The sequence below is a fragment of the Anabas testudineus genome, chromosome 13, assembly GCF_900324465.2.
Source record: "Anabas testudineus chromosome 13, fAnaTes1.2, whole genome shotgun sequence".
NCBI classification, from domain to species: Eukaryota; Metazoa; Chordata; class Actinopteri; order Anabantiformes; family Anabantidae; genus Anabas; species Anabas testudineus.
The window spans coordinates 12,572,936-12,593,848 of record NC_046622.1 but is presented as its reverse complement, the minus strand read 5'-3'; the positions used below and the strand labels follow the sequence as shown (position 1 = coordinate 12,593,848).

At 40.3% G+C, this 20,913-nt stretch overlaps 1 protein-coding gene across 2 annotated transcripts in view; it reads right to left on the bottom strand.

Moving 5' to 3' along the window:
- The window catches only part of kcnab1a (potassium voltage-gated channel, shaker-related subfamily, beta member 1 a), a 70,604-nt gene extending 50,602 nt beyond the window's left edge, over positions 1-20,002 (bottom strand). The window contains exon 1 of one of the 2 annotated variants that reach the window (XM_026363302.1): positions 19,663-20,002. In XM_026363302.1, the coding sequence (XP_026219087.1) occupies positions 19,663-19,949 (287 nt within the window). In that variant the 5' untranslated portion in view covers positions 19,950-20,002. Of the gene's footprint in view, positions 1-1,022; positions 1,655-19,662 lie in introns of those variants that run through there. The other variant, XM_026363311.1, reaches the window with a different exon arrangement.
- Between the last annotated feature and the right edge of the window lie 911 nt (positions 20,003-20,913).

The following is a 20,913-nucleotide window of genomic DNA, read 5'->3' as shown; positions in this document are numbered from 1 at the left end:
TATGAAATGACACAATATGATAGCAACAAAAGACATATGATGGATTTCAAGAAGGATAAAGGGACTTTTGTGGGTTTCAGAGATGCAGTAAGTCATTTAATGCAGTTTTATTGTTTGTATAAGAGGATCATTTAAAACAGTACCTAACAAATATCTCTGTATTAGGCATAGCTGGTGGTGGATTACATGGTTAAATCAGTCTCAACCCTTTCATGCATAGTGGTCAGTACAGTGGACAGCTATTTAAAAGCTGTGTATGCACGGGTTAGAGTTAAGGTTAGTGGAGCCGTGGACAATAGTTCTCTGTCTTTTTGTAGAAAATCCTAGAAACTCTGCAGTTCATCTGTCAGCAACTACATTTAACATTTTTGAAAAGTATTAGAATATGTTAAAATAAAAAGATATGTCAGATTATTATATTAATAATAAAAATTCATAATTAATGTTAATATTACTAATTATTTTTAATCATATATTATTTTTTCATAGCTTTTACACAGTATACGATTTTCTGCTGTTGGTTTGTTAAATGCATGTTTTGTTTTTTGTTTTTAGACTGAGGTTCTCATAATTCATGAATGAAAGGATTAAGATTTTTCTCAAATATATTCATTAGCATGATATAAAGTAGCAAATATGTTCAAAATCCTATATCAAATAATATTTATTAAAATTACCTTTCATAGATACTTCACATTCACATGTGTAAAAATTAAAATTAAATTAAGTATTCTGATAATATCATGACACAGTGCAGCCAAAAGTTAATTAACAAAATTAAATAATTGCAACGTCATCCCGGATCTTCAGAAAACTTGACATAAAATCTGTTCTCCCTGTATTTTAAACAACTTGCACCACAAAGACGTGAATACGATGAAAACATGTGTGTATGTATGTAAGTATGTAGCAGATTAGATGAAGTAGATTAAAAACTACACCTAACAACAGAATACCTGGTGTTTTACAGGAAACATAGATGCAGCACAACATGCACACGGTCCTAACTCCGACACACACACCTGTACTTCATGCCCGTGTATTTCCCCGTCGACTCTTTGAGCGAGATGTGGCGAGGGGTGAAGGAGCCGAAGCTGCGGGCAATGATGGCCACTGTCCGGAACTTGGCCCGGGCTTGGTTCACCACGTTGGGGCTGGTGGCGCTCTGCTTGCTGTGGTCCCCATTGCCCCTCTTCAGGTTGTGATCCGTACAGGCGATGGACACCTGCATGGCTGACCTCCAGTTAAGGGAGCAGAGTCCGAGATGCAAAGAATAACTACAGACGACGGAGGTGGAATGGAAAGAGAGACCAGCAGGGAAACCTGCCTCAAACAGTGCGTCTCTGTATGCAGTTTGATCCTTGTCCTCTTTTATTCAAACTTTGTTCTGTGAGGCAAAAGAAAGACACAAAAGCCTGTCCTCTGTTTTTTTGCACTCACATCGAGTCTTCCATTTTATGTCTTTTTCGTTGTAGAAGAGAGGCAGCGGAACAGGTCAATCATCAAAAGCCCAAAAAGAACAAAGACTCCTCAGTCCTTAGTGGGATCCCCAATTAATTCCCTCACCAGTCTTCCTTTCTCCTGTGTCCTGCCTGTGATGCCGAGCTCGAGGTATTGTTTCAGCTGCAGAATGACAGATGATCAGAGGAGCAGGAGAGAGTGCACAGGAATGAAACAGAGAGAGACGGAGATGCGACCCAGGCGCTGTGCTGTGCCTGGTCTGAGTGTGGGAAGGGAGAGAGAGAGAGCGATAGCATGTGCGAGAGAAGGGAGAGGAGGGTGAAGGAGGAGGGGACAGGGTCAGAGAACTGATACAAAAAGAGGGGAGACAGGATGGAGGAAACAAGGGAGGAGTCACTGTCACATCCTGGCAGTGGGCACCATCACACTTCTACCATCAGCACTTTTTCCCATCTTGTCCACTTCGTCCACTTTCCGATGTTGAAGCGTGTCACTAACGTGCTTATGCTCCAGTTTCTCCCCTTCCCTGTTTCTCCCTCTTCTCTGTCTTACTGATATGTGCTATCTATCTGATGTTTGGAAGTTCTGCTATTTATTCCCTCCTCCCGTCGTTTCTGTTTTTATTTCTGAGCCGAGTAGATCCTTCGCCAGCAGCGCACCTTCAGGGAACTGTGAGGCATGTAGTGCAACACACAGCTCGCTCTCTCTCTCTCTCTCTCTCTCCCTCTCTCTCCATGTCTCTCACTCCCCCTGTCTTTCTGTCACCCTTTCTCTCTCCGTCTCTTTAGCTCCCACTCTACCTGTCTCACTCACTCTCTCGCTCTGTTTTATCATGTCACCCATCACTGACGGTTCCTTCCTCTCCTCCTCCAGCTATAATTCCCATGCTGTCAAGCTTTTCCCTTTATTCCCCCTGTTCCTTACACAAACTGTAGGTTTTGCTTTTTCGACTCTTTCCTGTCTCTTTCTCCCTCTTCTCTAGACCACCAAATCCTCGATGAAACAAACATTGGTTGGCACTGTTTGCCTCCTTTGGCAGTTTTGCCTCAAAAACTGCTTCATAGTTCAAACACTTGGCTTTTAACTGTGAGGTGTATTGGAAGGCAATGCAGTGTAAAAAGTGGATTTAATTTTTTTTGTACACAAAATAATATGAAAGCTGTATTTGTAAGTCACAAACACACATGTGCTGACACCTGAGTCAGATTTACCAATATGATCCACATCCTCTCACACACTGTACACACAGCACCCATAGGAAGCTACAAATCAAAGCAAACAAGAGGAGAATGGATGCATGATGGGGATGGACCTCCACACCTTCCCCCATCTGTATGGTTGGGGGAGGTGTGAAGAGGTTGGAATAGGGAGAGGAAAAGCGATTAAAAACAGCACACTGAGGCATACAGTAACAGAGCTGAAAGCATAACGACAATCATTGCATGTAGTGTGTGTGTGTGTGTGTGTGTTTGATTAAAAATATCCAAGTGTGTGTGTGTGTGTGTGTGTGTGTGTGTTTAAACAGTAAGGTGTTTATGTTGTGTACTTTCCGATAATTCTATAAGGGGTGTCAAGCAGAGGTAAATGGAGCATTTTGCTCCAGGGTCTCTCAGCTGCCTGTGCTGTGTGTCTGTCTCTCTATGGTTGTACGGACTTTAGCTTGATACTATCTTTTTAAGGTAATTTTGGCAGCCCCTAACACTTTAGAAGTCTGATTTGGTTTTAGGGTTACATTATCCATGCTTAACATCACCACGTTCAAAATAGAAAGGAATTCCTTGAATAAATAACTTTTTATATTACCTCCATCGTCCCTGCGCTTCCTTCATTGAGAACACAAACACAGCTCAGATCAATCTCACACCTAATGGAAAAGCAGTTTTTTTCAGGAGCTCATACCAGATCACATCTCGGGGGGGAAACACACATTCCCAACCAATCCCACATATGGAATTGGAGTTGGCTTAAATCCTCTTTCCATTAATGAGAAACGGATATGTGCTGAGTGAAAAAAAGGGCTACGGTTTTGGTGCATTACTGTACTGGAGTGTGTGCAATACATCGGTCTCCATCCATCACTGTCAAAACAACAAAGCCGCTGGATTAAATTGGAGAAAATTGTTGCAAACAAATAAATGTCACACTTAGTGCAGCCCTCTCTCTGTACTGTAGTCCCTGACACATACATTATCTAATTTTATATTCAAGCTGTAAATCACTCCTGTGACCTGCAATGTCCAACACAACACAAGTGACCATTCACACATTCAAAAAGCTGCCACAGCATCAGCTGCTATTCATCGTGAATGAGACATTCCTTTGCAGCTTTTCACAGACTCAAGGCACAACCAATGTGGACTGATCATAATTTAAAAACATGGGGTCTATGTTATTTTATAATATAATTTCCTTCTGTCAATCAGTGTCACCATAGATCCCAGCCATGCACCAAATATAAATACATACAATGCATTTTAATCCAACATGCTTTTTTTGTTGTTGTTTTCTTGATGCGCAAAACAATTCAGTTTATTAGATCAATCAACCAATAAACACAATTTGCCACTATTTTAATTACTGAATGACCACTTAAGTCACAATAAAAAAAAATAATTTCTTTGGCTAAAATCAAAATTCCTGATTGTTCACTACTAAAATAAAATCAAAATTCTGACTGCAGCCGTCTTATATCCAGAAGAAGAAATTCAAGCAGTCTGATGTTGTTGTGAAAACTCTAAAAAACATAGGAGATGCTTTCCTATCTCCTTTAGATGTTGATTAATTCATCCATATTTATGAAGTTGTGACAAAGAAAAGCAACAAAGAGGGGTACGTAATAAAAATGAAGACACACAGATATAGTATTCTGTGAGTCAGACAGGTCAACACCATATCACCATGTCAAAAAAAACAGCAATATGATTAGAAATGAGTGATGAACTCCCACCCAGAGAGGAGGTTGAGTAAGAAGTCTTGGTAGATCATTAATCAGCATTTAAAGGTCACTTACTGCTGTTCTGTTCCCTGAAATCACCACCATGACACCCTGAGCATGATTTAAAGATTAATGATAATGTCTCTATGTGTGTGTGTATGTGTGCACAGGAAAAGCAACTCAGATAATCCATGATGTATCACAACCATCATTACCCCTCCAGCCAAGTTAAACTCAAATTGATTCAGCAGTCAGCCACTCTATATCAGAGTCTTTGTTGTTTGGGTCTCGTAACGGTGTCTGTGCTGTAGAACCAACCAACCAAATGTCAGAGTGACTTACACTTGTTTGCTGGTTGTATCTAAAAATAAAATCTCGTAGGTTTAAAATATGCCCCCATTCATACACATGATCTATTAGTCACATTGCACATTTTAAGTTTATTTTTTTTCACATTTTTTCTGATTATCATCTGTTATGTTCTTGTTTTCCCAGCAGCTGCTCCATGACACACTCATAACTCTGAGTGTAAGGCAGCGACTGTGTCCTACTTACACACTATGTGTGTGTGTGTGTGTGTGTGTGTGTGTGTGTGTGTGTGTGTGTGTGTGTGTGTGTGTGTGTGTGTGTGTGTGTGTGTGTGTGTGCGTGTGTGTGTGTGTGTGTGTGTGCATGCTCCACTTCATGCTGTCAAAAAAGTCAACACAATACACTTTGAAATCTCCATGAGATGTAACATACCATGGACTGTGTGTATGTCTAGCCCTCCACAGGTCAATGTTGTCTGACCAAATGCTATGTGAGTTTTATTTTTAGGGATTTTATATTTATTTGAAAGTTTGATTGCCTTATAGACATCTTTTTTCTTTTTCATTTAAACATGGTTTGGTTGCCCTTTTTCTTCTTAGCACATGATGTCAGTAACCAGGTGTTTGTGTCATGTTCAATAGACATCATCATATTTTAAAATGAACCAATTTGTTATTTATTAGTTTATTTTTTTGCAGGTGATACAAACATAATCAAGTTTTACAGGAGGACAGTCTCGCAACTGTTTGTTGAAGGTTGATTCTTCCACAATGTTCACAAATATAATGAGTAGATACTGACTGAGGAGGTACCATCCTCAAAGTAACAGTGTGGTTCCCGACATGTACCTGAAACCCATGCTGGATTAAAGATTAAAAAGGTTGAGAACCACCACATTAGAAGGCGCAGATAAATTTTTGTGGCAAAGGAAACAACAGAAAAAAAAAAAAAACAAATAGAAGAAAAGAAAGAAATGTCCCACGAGCTGATGTTCTTCAAATCAAAGAGCGATGCCCCTTGTCCATTCCCTCTACAAACACACGCATTTAATGACAGGCTTTCTGCATAATTTGTTTCTTCCTGCTAAAACTGTTGTAAATCATATAGTAATGACTGAAAGAGATATCAAAAAATGCCTTTTACAGAATTTCAATAACATAAAAAGATTCCTATGTAATCTGGGTGGCTGAAGACATGATCAGAGAACAACATAAAGGAAGAGTGCAGAGCAAAGGAACAATACACTCAATACACAGCTCTTTGTAATTACACGCATAGTGTTGCTAAATCTATCTAAGTTTTTCCAGCCGTGACTGACGGTGCAGGTCAAAGGGCAGAAAGAGAAAGACAAAGACAGAGGAAGGGCACGAGTGCTTCATTAGTCAATCATGTCCATTAGAATCCATAAAAGCAGCATTTCAATTTCACCTCTGTCCCTGCCTTGATCTCGTTCTCAGTACAAATGTAGACACCATGAAGCTGGAACACTTCCCTCAGTTCCAGGACTTTCCACCTTTTTATTTTTGCAGAACTAACATTTGGTTACTACAATACACACTCACACATTGTGAGTCAGAACACAACTGACGTCTGTTTTCAGTCACGTTGTGGAGCTTGCCTTCTCATTTCTTGTGCTAATATTATTTTTATTGTATAAATTATTCTGCAGATTTTTCCAAATGCAATGGGGAAACAATCATAATGTGTGAATGTGGCAAATTTAAACTACAAGCATCAACATATTGATACATTACAGTTATTGAGACCACAAATTATTTTGGCGAGAGCTCATATACATCACTGGGAATGCAGCGTGATTTTATTTCCCTGCGCAATGGGGCATCTAGGATAATAAAATTGAAAATACATCTCCATAATTCTGCAGATATATGTCACACGTACACCTGGGGATTTATTCCTGTATTACTTCTATCATTAAAGCAGTTTAAAAGTTGAAGTGGAATACATCAAGGACACTACAGCCATAAAGTGTATTACGGTGATGAGTCTTGACCTGTAGGTCATCGTCATGTCCATCATGTGCCATTAATCATTTTCATGAAGACTTATAGCCAAAAGGGCCTTATTCATCATGCACATGTATGTTGTGACTCTGCACCTGCAAGTCAAAAAGTGCTTGGCAAACATTATTCCACCAATATGAATGTGTGTATACAGCAGTGGCAAATGAGCAAAGGAACAATCATCCCCACACAGCTTTGCATAAAATGCTGCATTTCCGTCAGCCAGTCACTGAGCACTGAGGTGTGTCATAATGGGCAGATGCCAGACCCTCTGCAGCTGCCACCTCCACACACAATATCAACATTACCCTTGAAAATAAAACCACATCTCCCTCAGACCAAAAGGAGCGCAGTGCTGATTAATTACTACAGTACATGACACCACTTGTCCTAAAGAACATCTCACCTTTAATTTCTGATAAATGTTCGCCTTCGTAAATCATGTCAAATAGCATAATCATGCCCAAACAACACAGAGACAGCCCTCACTGAGAGGACCTGCAGCACTACCTAACACACACAGCATACAGTACTTTACAAAAACACATCTGCAGTGCATCAGAAACTCTGGACTATTGATGATAAGGAGAAGAAAGTATTTAATGAGTGTTTAGTTCCATTAGGAATCTGACTATAAATACTAAAAATAACCACATGGGCACATGTTGGCTGACAGCCTAATAACATCTCTCTTTACACACACACAGAGGCAGGTCACCACGGGGTCATATTCCCAAGTGTATCCATTTAGCGGCTGGCATTGTTCACAGAGGAGCATTGAATTACAGCAGGTTATTTAGACATGAAACTGGTGATGATAAGATGGGTCACAGTGTCGTGACCTATCTGTCACTAACAAAAGCAGTCACCTCCCCCCCTGTGATGAGGACAGCCTTACAGTGGATTTGTTGCAAGGAAAACAAACTAAATTGCAATGCAGCACTTGTGTATCAAAAACAATGGCACCTGTTAGGTTGATGATTTAATACAGTGTCTCCATTGCCTTTAACGCTATAATTAATTTCATCAATTTTAATGAAACACTTCAGCAGAGCCAATTTCAGAGTAAAATTAATTAGTGGGGATGCACTAGTAGTAATGTAGGTAAAGTGCGGGTGGTGTAACAAGCAACTGCATGTCCATGCAATGGAAATGAGAGATCAAAAAATAGCTTACCACTGTTACAGGGTCAACTCTGGACTGTGTTACTAAAAAGCAGCTTATGTAAGGAACTATAGGCAGACGGCATGACGCTGGCAAAACTTACACTTTCTTATTGAACTGGCACAACCTGTTTCACCTGAAAGATGGTGAATCCCATATATCTTAGTAACAATTCGCTGAATTAGATATTGTAGACTAAGTACAGTACAAAATGCTAAAACCTGCTTACTCTCTATTTTTAACCAAAAGCTATTGGCTGTCAAACTATTACCACCAACATGTTATATATGAAGCCACATCTGTAAAGGTTCTTGGTCAACTGAGGTTCAGGGTTCAGGTTCAGGGTGGGAGGCCTGCAGGCTGATTTCAGCTGAGATCAGCCAGACTCATTTAGGCCTGCAGCCTTGGTCCTGTGCTTAAATTATCGTCATAATGTATCACTATCTCTATCATAAAGGACAAGGCACCATCTGCTACGTTGGGCCATTTGCTAATGTCTATGACGTATCACTGTAAATGACAACAGTACAAGGACACTGATGAACGTCCATGGTCAACATTCGTTTAACCTACAGAAAGTCCTGTTGGTGGATGTGCATTACTCATATTCAGTGTTAGCTCCAGAAAGCTGTTTAGATACACTTTGTATTCTGTTTTATGTTTTTTTATTTTTCTCAAACTTAAAGAAAACAAAATATCAATGGATGCAGCTCTCCCCCCCCAGTGTGTACCATGAGCTAGAACAAGAGAGTGTGAGATGTGATGTCATATTTTTCACAGCGTTGGTCACCATGGTAATATCTGTGCATAAAGTCATAAGGGCTGTTAACACAATATGTGTGGGGTGAAAGGTTTTTGTATGCACAATAAATAAAAGATCTCATTATACAGTGCCTGTAAGCAAGGCACTGTGCTCCCCACACTTCTCCTGGAGAGCTACTGCAGTCCTATGTTTGAAGTGACTGTCGAGTTTTTCTCCTGTGTGTGTGTTTGTAGGTTAATACTTTTCTGTATCCATATAGGATCAATAAATCTGTAAATCTAAATCCATAGGAGTCATTTAAGTGAAAAAACAAAATCTTTACTTTGTGTCCATCTCTACTTTGTGCCGTATGACACGCAGTACAACATACAGTAGATCTCAGCACAGAAAATGGTTTAAACTGTAGATAAGAGAAAACCTACCAGTCCCCGACTTCTTAAGCCTTTAAAATATATCAATGAAAAAGGGTCTGAAACGCTACATGGTGCATTCAAAGAGGAATTTCTGAGAGCAAAACTGTAAGTAACTTTTTGTAAACTTTTGTCTATTGTACCTAAAAGCATGACATAATGAGGGTGTTCTTCAACTTCAGACTCCTACACTACCTGCACCACAATTAGCCATTTGTTGCGGAGAACAGTGTTCCTGACTGCTAGAGAGTCTCCAGATATGGACACTTGATAGTCAAGAGTGGTAACAACGAGAGAAAACCGTCATCTCAGTAATAGCATTGCTATGGAAACAGTATGGAGGCGGCATGTGTGTGGGAAAAAGCAGCAATAAAATAACACCAGGAAAGAATAAAGATGCCAGATGGCAACCATGCAGCATCTGGAGAAACAAAGTGTATACTGGTTACCTTACCAGAGAGGAAAGTCTACATGGAAACTGGCATAAAAAATGTTTTTACTTTAATCTGCCATTGCATGACTGTATTACACGACCAAGGGGATGTGAAGTATGCTGCTAAAATGTCATTTAGCATTACATTCAGCTCTTAAATCACTTTTACAACAATTCAGTGAGTACTGTCAGTGCTAGTGTGCTAGACAGAAAAGAAAAAAAGATTAATAAAAAAATTAAGCATCTCTAACAGCAGAAATATTTCTACAGTTTCCACTTGGCTTTTAGAAAATCAAGTCAACTTTTAAAAAGAAATCTACAGCAAAACGCTGCTGCATTCCTGCAGAGCCGACACTGAGAAGATTAAGAACTTGCCTTTGTGTTTATGACCTTTATCTAATAATTCCCTTGGATACATACACTTAATCGCTCTCTCCCCCTTCCTCTCTCTCACATGCAAAGATTTCTGCTGCAGGTCCTCTCTCCTCATCATGTTTGTGTTGGGTTTATGTAAATGTACTGTACTGAATGTGTGTGAGGCGCCTGGGTGCACATTAGAAAATGCAGTCGGACTTTTAAATAATTTTGTGCAACAAACAGTCATTTATTGTGCTAAAATCTAAAACAAATGGGCCAAACACAAGTAATGACATGTTCTTAAAATCACAGGGGGCACTGAATGTTTTTTGATGAGATATCAAATAGCAATTTAGCTCAAAATGCTCATTCCTATGACATACCTGAGGTGGCTCTTTCTGTGATCTGGTTGATTGGGAAACTCTGCTCTGAATTATTTTTACATTGAAACCTCAGATGAAACAGATGGCACGCCTGTTTTGCATCTGTATGCATCATTTGCATGTGCAATCATGTATATGTGCAGTTAAATCAGCGTTTTAGCATCTGTTGGAGGGGAGACAGAGCCAGAGAAAGGGAAGTTGCATGTGCGTCACCTACCAGCTCTGGTGAGTTCATCGGTTTGTTAATTGGATTCTATCAAACACCTGTGTCTAGTCTAATGTGCAGCTCCCTGTGCTTCAGTTTCACGCTCTAATTACCTGATGATTACTGGCTAGGTCTGTAAAAATGTACTGTGCCATACATTTACTTTTACTCTTGCAGCACTACGGGAACACATCTCATTGGAGATACAGTTGTTGTGAGCTTGGCTGTGGGTTGCCCTGGCCTCTTTTAATTGTCATACAGTTTTACCAATTTACAGAATTATAAATAAAGAGGGTGCATAATTAAGGACTTTAAAGTTTCTATTATTGAATTGTTTTGATGATTAGACCACTGCTCAAAATTCAAGTATGTGTGCAGACAACCCATGGTCTCCCTCACTCAGCTGCTACATTTGATGGGACAGGATAAATTACACACAGTAGTATTTAACCAACTAGAGTCTGTATTTACACTCCCACCAATGTATTTATTTGAGTTCAATGTGATAATTAATTTCATACTAAGGACACATTTTTAAACTTGGGTCATAAGCAGCCTCTCTTATCTATCATCTACTAACAAGTTTTTGGTTGCAGAACTTTTGATAGCATTCACTCAGTTTGATCTCTTCTCCCATAATAATCATTAATAAAATTACTTAAACCATAAAAGTGTTAAATTAAGCCACTCGAGGATGAAGGGAAGGTGAAGCAGTTCTATGATGGAGGGCTCTCTAACCCTGCCAAGCCACTTGGCTCACCTGATAAGTGCTTTACTAGGGTCGTGTTAATCACTAAAGTGACACCACATAAGAAGTGTGTGTGTGTTAAAGCTGCAAGGTTGCTTTAAGGTTGAAACTAAAGCCAAACTTTAGGGGGATATAACACAACACATAAAGCAAAGATACAGTACTTATCATTGAAAGGCAACTTTTATTTCTGATTATTTCAGCAACTACACTAATAAAAAACTAAGAAGCAGCTTTTGTTAAACTGACCTGAAAACAGCATGAATACCAGTGATGGATGACCTGGGTCATGGCTTTTTAAGCATATTGTGGAAAAATAAAATTAACAAGCAGCAAGACTACCTGTCGGTTCTAGTGTACACAGCCACTGCAGAGGTTTGACAGCAGATGTTCTTTCTTTTCTTTGTCCTTGATAAAATCCATTTGAATGATCTGCCCACAGTCTTCTAAACAGCAGAGAGAGAGGACACTTTCCAAAAGCCTTTTATTACTGTAAGGTTATTATACTACAGGATCAAAAAGATCTTGTAATGATGCTGATATGTTTGTAAAAACTGAAGTCTTGTTACTGTGGAGGAATGTGTGAAATCTTGAAATCGTACATTGCAGTGGGATACTGCAGTCAGCAGCCACAGATCGCTGCACCTGTGCTGCATTGCTGCACCGAAGCCACTTAAACATGTAACTGGCATCTGAAACAGGAGAATCTGCACCGGTTTTTTAAAGTATTGCTGACCATACAGTATATTGGCACAGTGTTTTTCTACATTTGCTGCAGTATTGATACAGTGACACACAATGCAGTAAAGTCAAATATGTGTGTGTGTGTGTGTGTGTGTGTGTGTGTGTGTGTGTGTGTGTGTGTGTGTGTGTGTGTGTGTGTGTGTGTGTGTGTGTGTGTGTGTGTGTGTGTGTGTGTGTGTGTGTGTGTGCGCGCGCTACGTCTACACTACACTTTAGTTGTTATCTTGACAGCAGTCTTTCCTATCCCTCTCTTTATCCCTCTTCTACCACCTCTTTAAATAGCCCTTAAGGGAAACCACAGTGTATTACCTTTTCCTACAAAGGATAGCACTGCAGGAACACACATCCTCAGTCGCACCCATACACACACACACACACACACACACACACACACTGGCAAAGACTCAAGCTACACTCCCTTATATCAGTGAAGACACACTTAAATATATATACACTAAGGAAAGATGAGAAAAGTGCTGATCTGAGGAAGTATAAACTTTGCCTGCAGAGTTTAGAGCTGTAAAGTGGATATTAATGGTGACACTGTCTGGTCCAAGCGTGACTGCACAAAAAACATATAAAGAGCCAATTAAAGAAAGAAAGAAAGAAAGTGAAGAGAAATGCACAATGGGAAGGTAAAACAGCAGCATGAAAACAACAATAAGACTGAAAGGAGAAAATTGGTTTAGTGGAAGTGAGGGGAAATGAGAGAGAGAATTAAAAATAAGGAAATGAGGAGGTAATTGTTTATCTGCTCAAAAGAGCTGGGTTCATATTGTATTGCCCCTTCTTGAGCTTTGGTTTCAAAGACCTCTCAACAATCCACAGGAGGTGACAGTCCTACGGAGTGCACCACTGCATGAGCACTGCAGCATCTCTGGAAGCTCTGTTCCACTTTGGTACAATATTTTCTCCTTTCTCAGCAAACATACAGACTCATAAATAGCTGACGTTTTGCTGCTTTGATTCACTGTCATCGTGGATGCAGATCTTTGTTGCTTTTTGTTTTGTAATCGATAAATGGAAAACTGATATACTTTGTGATAAATGTGTGCACAGACAAATAAAACTGTGAGTGTAGTAAAACTGACTGCAGACACTCACTGCTAATCAATCTAACGTCAACAGGTGCTCTTTCTGTCTCTCACACACAAAGAAACAGCTTGATGCCTTCACGGCCATGATCAAAGTGATGGCAGGGCCACAGCACCCCCTAGTGGTATCAGCATTAACTAGCACCATCCGACAAATTACTGTCAACATGTAAGATACAGTATCACTCTGTCTCTCTCGTTTGATCTCTGTCTCCCAGGACTCTTTTTTTGCATCTCCTTTCTATAACTAACCCACACATGCACTTTATTACTATTAAACATGTTTTAAATGTGTTTCCATTGTATCTGCAGGGGTTTGTCCCACCCCCACACTGTTAGGACCTCATGTGTCCTGTAACATCATCACAAATTAAGCATTTAACTGCTCTTATCTTTAAAGACATATGTTAAGTGAGCAGAATATGTTTCATCCTTGCCACAAATACACAGAACTATTAGTAAATCCATGTGATGATGAGTTACATGCATGTGTGCTCAGACCTCAGAGTCTGAGAGTTGTGTTACTTTGGCTGTGGACTCATTTGCAGAGTCACCTTGAACATCACCTAACAGATTCATATTTTAAGGACTGAGCATGTGTGTGTGTGTGTGTTTGTTGGCACAGCCTTTTTTACTTTTACATGTAGCAGTGAGGAAGAGTAAGATGAAGCTCCATGGGACGTTATCCTCATGGGACCTGACTAAGACTGAAGGAGAGAACTGCCTCTTAAATAACCACTTATCAGTCCTCATTAATAATGTACAAATACCAAGAGAGGGGAGGAGCGAGGCAGCCATACCTAAAGACCAGAGCAGAGAGCGAGGAAGACAGAGAAGCCAAGACAGAGCGATAGCTCAAGTGTGTCTTTATACAAGAGGTTTTAACAGTGTGTACCCAGTAAATCATAAGAAAAGAACGATGACAGATTAAAAGGGGGAAATATTGTTATCTCGCTTGTAAGTCACTTTGGATAAAAGTGTATGACAAATAACTACATGTAAATGTAAATATAAATTCTTCTAAAGTACATACTTAACTACAGTATCTAACTGCAGTTTATAATAAGATATTCTTTATTGGACAGCACTCAGACCTCTGTCTCATATTGGGTACTTCAGATCTTATAAAGCAACTTTAACTTTGGTTTTTAAAGTTTTTTTTTCTCAAGCTGTAATCGTTTTTAAAGCCGAGAGCGTTTCAGGGACAGGTCAGCCAGACGAGGTGATCCACAGTGACAGTTTGTCCAGTCACAACAGCAGTCGACTCCTGTCTGGCACGCTCCTAAATAACCACAAGCAAACTGATGCCCTATTGATTCATGCAGTTGGATAGTGCTGACACGGTGTGTGTGTGTGTGTGTGTGTGTGTGTGTGTGTGTGTGTGTGTAGACACTCTACAAAAGAGATGCTCCCATAGAAAACTTGTTTTCTCACTGCAGCAGGTAGAAAATTGTGCTTGACTGACATCTACCCACTTCACTACCCATTTGTTTTGCACCTGTTCTGACAGAGCAATTACAGCTTTATCATTTATGTATATTAGTGCATAGAGTTTCGTGTTGTTGTGGTCTGTAATTACCAGGGTACAGTAGCTCCATCGAACTTGTGGTGAAATACAAGATCCTAACATTCGCACTTCAAGCAACACTGAAATCTACAAACACCTATGTAGTGACTAAAAACATCACATATTTAGATCGAAACAAACAGAGGTGCAGCGTGTATCACACTCACACCATAACTCTCTGATTTAAGTCCAGCACACCTTAATCTAAGAACAAATTAATAATCAGCTACCTGACTGTCAGTATCTGTTTTGAGTGTGTTTGAGTGTGTCATGATATAATTGGACACTTGCATCCACACACAGACATGTTCCTATGACTGACTGATCAATTAAGTATTTAGTGAGGATACCAGCTCCTGTGTTAAATATTCACTTGTTTTCCAAGATGAATAAAGGATGAGCAATTGACGCATTTATCTGCATGCTTACGTGTGTGTGTGTGTGTGTGTGTTACTTGCTCTGTGAATCACTGTTTGAATACACAATTTTGCTTTGCAAGTGTTGAATAGTAACAAACCGCAGCTTCATCAATCTCCCACCACTTACATTCCTTTAGGCCAGTGCTAAAAACTATTTTACCTAATTTTATCTTTTTATTTCCAGCTTCCTTTACTTTTATTTGCATGTTTTTCATCTCTCTTTGTCCCTCCATCTCACCTTCTCCCCGCCACTCATTCAAACTAGCTGTTTCTCTATGTTGTGCACCATAACAAAACAAACGTGCATGCCTGGACAGCTTCTCCTTACATAGGCAGATGCCAGAGTCTAAACACAGTTAGAGAACAAAAGACTCCACTCGAGAGAGAGCACGGCTCTGTGAGTGGCTCTGGTGACTAAACTCTCAGTCTTAAACATTTGTTCTGGTTTTGTTTTGGCTCAGAAACAGTGTCATTAATCTTAGAGAAGAGGGTTGAGGATTTTTTCCTCAGCCAAAATGCATCCATTTCACATTGTTTGTCTAAATCCCAAAATACAACAAAGAAAGAACGAAAATACAAAGAGAAGGTGAGTGACAGAGGAGAAGAGAAACAACTGTTCACACTGTTGCTCTGTCACCTTCACACCACGGCCCATCAGCAGGCACAGCTCAGTCAGATGGACCGACGAACACCCACACTGTCCACACACACACACACACAAACATGCACGCTGGTGCACCAGTGAGCACATGGCATATGCTTCATAATGTGACTTCCTGCCCCTTGGAGGCCTAAATGCCCTCTCACTGTCACTGCCCTGTCCAGTTTTGCATGCACTGTATTTAATAGTATCATGGGCTTTTGATTAATCTGTTCCACTACTGGACTGATTGAATTGACTTCCACTTTAATTAAGTGTGTGTGATCCAAAATCAGCAAAGTGCATTCGCCTCTGTATCTTATTTGGCATTCAGGCTAAAAGGGGATGTACTCATAGGCAGACACACATTGGCAATAGTTAATTTCTGTCTGAATATTAATTTAGTTTCCCTAATGACAACATGGTCACTACAAAACTTCAACTGGCATAATCAACATTTTAGAAATATAACAAGAGTAATGTACGTTCAATAACCCTCCAATGCCCATTTCGAGGAAGTGATCTATCTCGTTATATATACATTTCTGCAGACTTAATTTCTTAACGTGTTTCAGCCAAAGCGAGACGACAACTTTCTCTTGAAATGACAGATGGTAGAAACGTTGAATAATAGCAAACAGCTGTATCCTCTGTACCCTCTTCAATTCAAACAAAGAAGACTAGTCTGTAGCAAGTAAAGCAAAAGAGAAGAATGACAGAGCTGAGATAGACGCCAGAATGAACCTGTGGCGGATGTTCATTTACAATTAGAGAAGACATGCACGCTGGCAAACTGTCAGTCAGCTTTTTACTTTTTTTATTATTATTAATGCTTGCCAAGTCTGTCTGAAACAAAAGAACTGATCTCTACTTTTCTAATATAGTTCATAAACACTGTCACATAGCATAGAAGCAGGCAACATCTGGACCAGTGGAAATACATATTGTATGAATACAGCTCCATGTCACCATGGCCTACATGGTCAAAATGCACATTAACTATACAATGAACATGCACAAATAAGAAGCAGCAGTTGCTGTCTCACAAACACACACACACACACATACACAGTTATGATCATTCACGACTGAAAACACACACCACGCTCAGCACAGATGCAAACGCTCGTGAATAATAAATTGTAGGGCATGTGAGGGCATGCTGTGGAGCTGAGGGTCATATCAGCATGTCTCTTATTCCTCTTTTCCATCTGTGCTCTTTGTATAATTTAAAAATTGTGCATGTGAGTGTAATGTGCAGCCTGCAGTCAGAACCCCTCCAAGGAGTCACATGATGATCAATAAGATAATAAAGCTGTGTTATGTTTGGTACACGATCTTAGTTTCTGCTGCCCAACTTTTCTCCAGTCTTTAACTTTTTATTTCTAGTGAAATATTGGATATTTTTACCTTTTCAAACCCTCATAAAATATTCAAAGGAAAAAAAAAACTTTTTAGTCTGACCATTATAATAACCTACAAAGTGTGTTCGTAAGGAGAGCTATCTTTGTTTTGTTACATGCAGGCGGCCAAAAGGGCTGTGTTATGAAAAGCTTCCACAGACTTTATCATGTCACGACTCAGTCCTGTCTACAGAGCCAGAAGGGTTTCAAAGGAAAGCTAGTTGCAAGGGTACTGAGGGCACTGTGCTGATTTGCATCTCCTCCTCTGGGGTGTTCACATGTTAATAATAGCTTTTATTTATAATTATTGCATTGTTTTTCGTTTGTGCGTGGTCTTTGTGGGGTTTGTTTGTTTAATAATTAGTGAGAGATAAGGTTTTCCAAATTTCAGAGGTTCTGGGTAAAGTAATGGTCTTTCACTCTTGACCACTAATTCACACTGACCTGGAAAAGGACGTGGTCAGCCAGCTGTTTTATTAGGTTACCATGGCAATAACCACCAACCTTCAAACACACACAGGTCCATGTACACACATATGCCGAGGTCCCCGAGGCGAAACGCTACGAGCACATGGCCATATGAGCTCCCACAGCCAGACTGACCCAACTGGGATACAGACTACCGCCACACTCCTCCTCCCTACTTCCCCCTTTCTCTCTCGTCATTGGTCAGACACGGAGGGGTGATGGAAATGTCACACTCTGTGCTGTCGTTTCTTCTGTGCCAACACAACAACAGAGTAAGTTTAGGTTGTGTTATGTTTGCAGAATATAGCCAACGTTATTGGTGATGAGAGAGCCGGGGGAACGAACGAGCAGTATGAATAACCAAAATACCGTTCATGGAAACTCTAAGCCAGCGGTCTCTCTAAATATAAAACGTGCATGGAATTTTAAACCACACTGTGCAGCCTGGTTTAGACATTGTTTGCATAAATTTCTTATGATTAACAAGTGTATTTTGTTCTCTTTATCAACCTGGAGCTCGGCTTTGTAGTGTTGTTTTTCAGTATAGCTCATGACTAAGTAGATAAAATAACATAATGCAATTAAGAGCTATTAATGTATTGTGGTTTCTGGGGTGATGCTACTGTAAGTATATGTTGGTTGCATAGGACAGCAGTGAATAAGTGTTACCGTGTCAATGTGAAACAAGTGGTTGTAGTAAAAGACCATCTAATACAGGCAACACTCACGGATAAATACAGGTTTAAGCACATTAACAAGCTACAACCAAGAGCAGAAATCTTATCAGAGAATGAAATGCTTCACTCAAAGTCCTCCTCCTCTGTTCTTCTCAACAACGCAATATAGGCAAAGCAGCTACATGCTGCTTCTTAGCCTGAAGGCAGAGCAGAGATCCACAATGTCCCAATCACACTCACTTTAACCACTCACCAACATGATGCTTAGTCACAGATGACAAACTAGAAAGCAAGAAAACAACAGACAGCAGTGGGTCTCTAGCAGCGCCTCAGGAACGCTCCCTAATGAGATGCATTTTCTTCAAAACAAAACCCATTTCAGTTTGAACATGATCAATTTGGAGAAAGATTGAAACCATTTTTCTTTACATTGTTGCACATGAATAAATTCTAATTATGGCCATGATTCACTCATTTAAAATACATACAACATTTTGATTTTGAGTTTACCTTTAAAAACTCTGTGTAGACTATAACATATTTTATTTCCTGAGTTCTACCTTTTAAACTGTTTGTGTACATTAAGTTATAAACATTCATACTCAAACATTTTGAGCTTTCAGTTTGGTAAAAGTTTGAGATATTTAACAATTTGTGTGTCACATTTATACACAATGTGTCAATTGTGTATAAATGTGTTAAAGCTTTAGTAAATTTATTACAAATGTGTTTGCATGGGAGCAGTGTAGACAGAGTGAGGCTCTCCGTTCTAACCAATCAGAGAACTTCAACAATTTCTGCTTGATTTCGAAGTTTTGCTGCTTCTTATTTATTTATTATAAATCTTATTGGATTACCATTTGTTATAAGAGTGGTTTGTGAAGAAGCATTGAGTTGTGTTCAGAGTTACTAAACTAAATAGCACCCCATGACATAAACATATCCCTTCAGTGAGGGATCAGTCAGCTGGTGAGCTTGACATTGGGATCAATGGGGACGATTGATGCATGAGGTAGTGGTCATTACATAATGCAGCGCAGGTGACCTTAACATTGTTGAACACTGAGATACAGTATGTGGGACAATAGCTGGGCTCAGTGGGTAAAGGTGCAGATCACTCTTCTCTCAATCCAGTCACGGACACGTAAACTTGTCAATCACTAATAAAATGAGAAAAATGTGAACACAACATCAAGAAAACAAACATGACATCATACGCGGGCCAAAAAAGGGACGAGCCAGGCAACCAACAATAACCAGAGCGACGCATGACGTCAAACAGTACAACAAACAAAAGAAGGTCCAGGCAGTCAAATCAGACAGAAACATAACAGCAACTGTCAGACCAATGCATTAGTTGTCATGGCAACCAATTGGCTTGAAAATGTAGACCTATGAGTATTAAGTCTCATCACCCCCCCCCCCCACACACACACACACACACACAGGTGAGGTTACCTGTAAACCATGCTTGTCTGACTCTTCACTGTGTCATGTAGTGACAGCGAGTGGAAGTTAAGGAACTCCTCCAGCCGTTTGAGCTCCACCACACTGTTGTGTTTGTTTCCCGTCCACAGCATCAGAGGAGGATACAACTGAGGCCCTGTCGTCGCCGTCGCCCGCCTGACGAGCCTCCCCTGGCCGGGGCCTTGGGCCTGGACACTGCCCTGGCCTCCGCTCTGCCCTCTGGACGCCTTCTGCTTCGGATTGGGGATATCCGGGCACGTTGCCTTGTATAAGTACATCTCCCTGCTCTCTGCTTCACTTTATGGTCTCTTTCAGTCGCTCCCTTCTTCTGTGAGTCCGTCCCACAAACATGTACGCCCAGACTAATCCAGGTAGGCCCCTCGCCCACGCAGCGCTACATGGAGCTGAGGACTGTGCATGTGAGTGTGTGATTAAAGCTCAAAGGAAAGGGAAATGTTTCCCTGGATGAAGCTCCACATAGAGGAATCCTCTTTTTTCAGGTAAAAGAAATGAAGAAATTCACAAAAATCAAACGTAATTTATGACAAACTCTTAAAGTCCATTAATAAAATGTAGTCCACACTGGAAAAGCATGTCTACTCCTCACATGTTCTCCTCCATGGGCTGTGCCACATATGTTCTCTGTACACATGCAAATGCAGAAAGAGACTCACAGAGATAACCTCCTCTTTCTGTCTCTCGCTCCTTTCCCCTTTTCTCCTCTGCTCTCCCACTCACACAACACACAGGCTCATGCCGTCACTTTGCCCCCTGCTCAGCCAGTCTACATTATAAGCTCAGTTTGGTTTTGCTCCCTGTTAAATGGCATGGGAATCTGGGACATTTTTTCCCGCCCTCCCTCTCCTTCTCTCTCTCTCTCTCTCTCTCTCTCCTCTCTCTCTCTCTCTTTTTCCTTTTCCTCTCCAACTGCCTCTTATCCTCTCTCCCACTCTCAGTTTCCCCATCATCCCTCCTCTATCTCAGAGTATTCCCTCTGTCACAAGCCCTTTCACTTACTCCTGATTTCCTCTGGCTGTCTTCCAGCTGTGTGTAACCTGCTTTTCTTTTTCTTCACCTCATCTCAAACACACTTTATACAGTATGTGTACATTTTGTGTGACTCACTTTTCCATCCCCAACCTCCAATAAAATTTCCTTTTAACCTATTTAATGTCTTTTGTTTTTATTCCATTGCTCTGTCCTCCCTCTGTCCTCTGTCTCTCTCTAAACAAAGTGTACTCT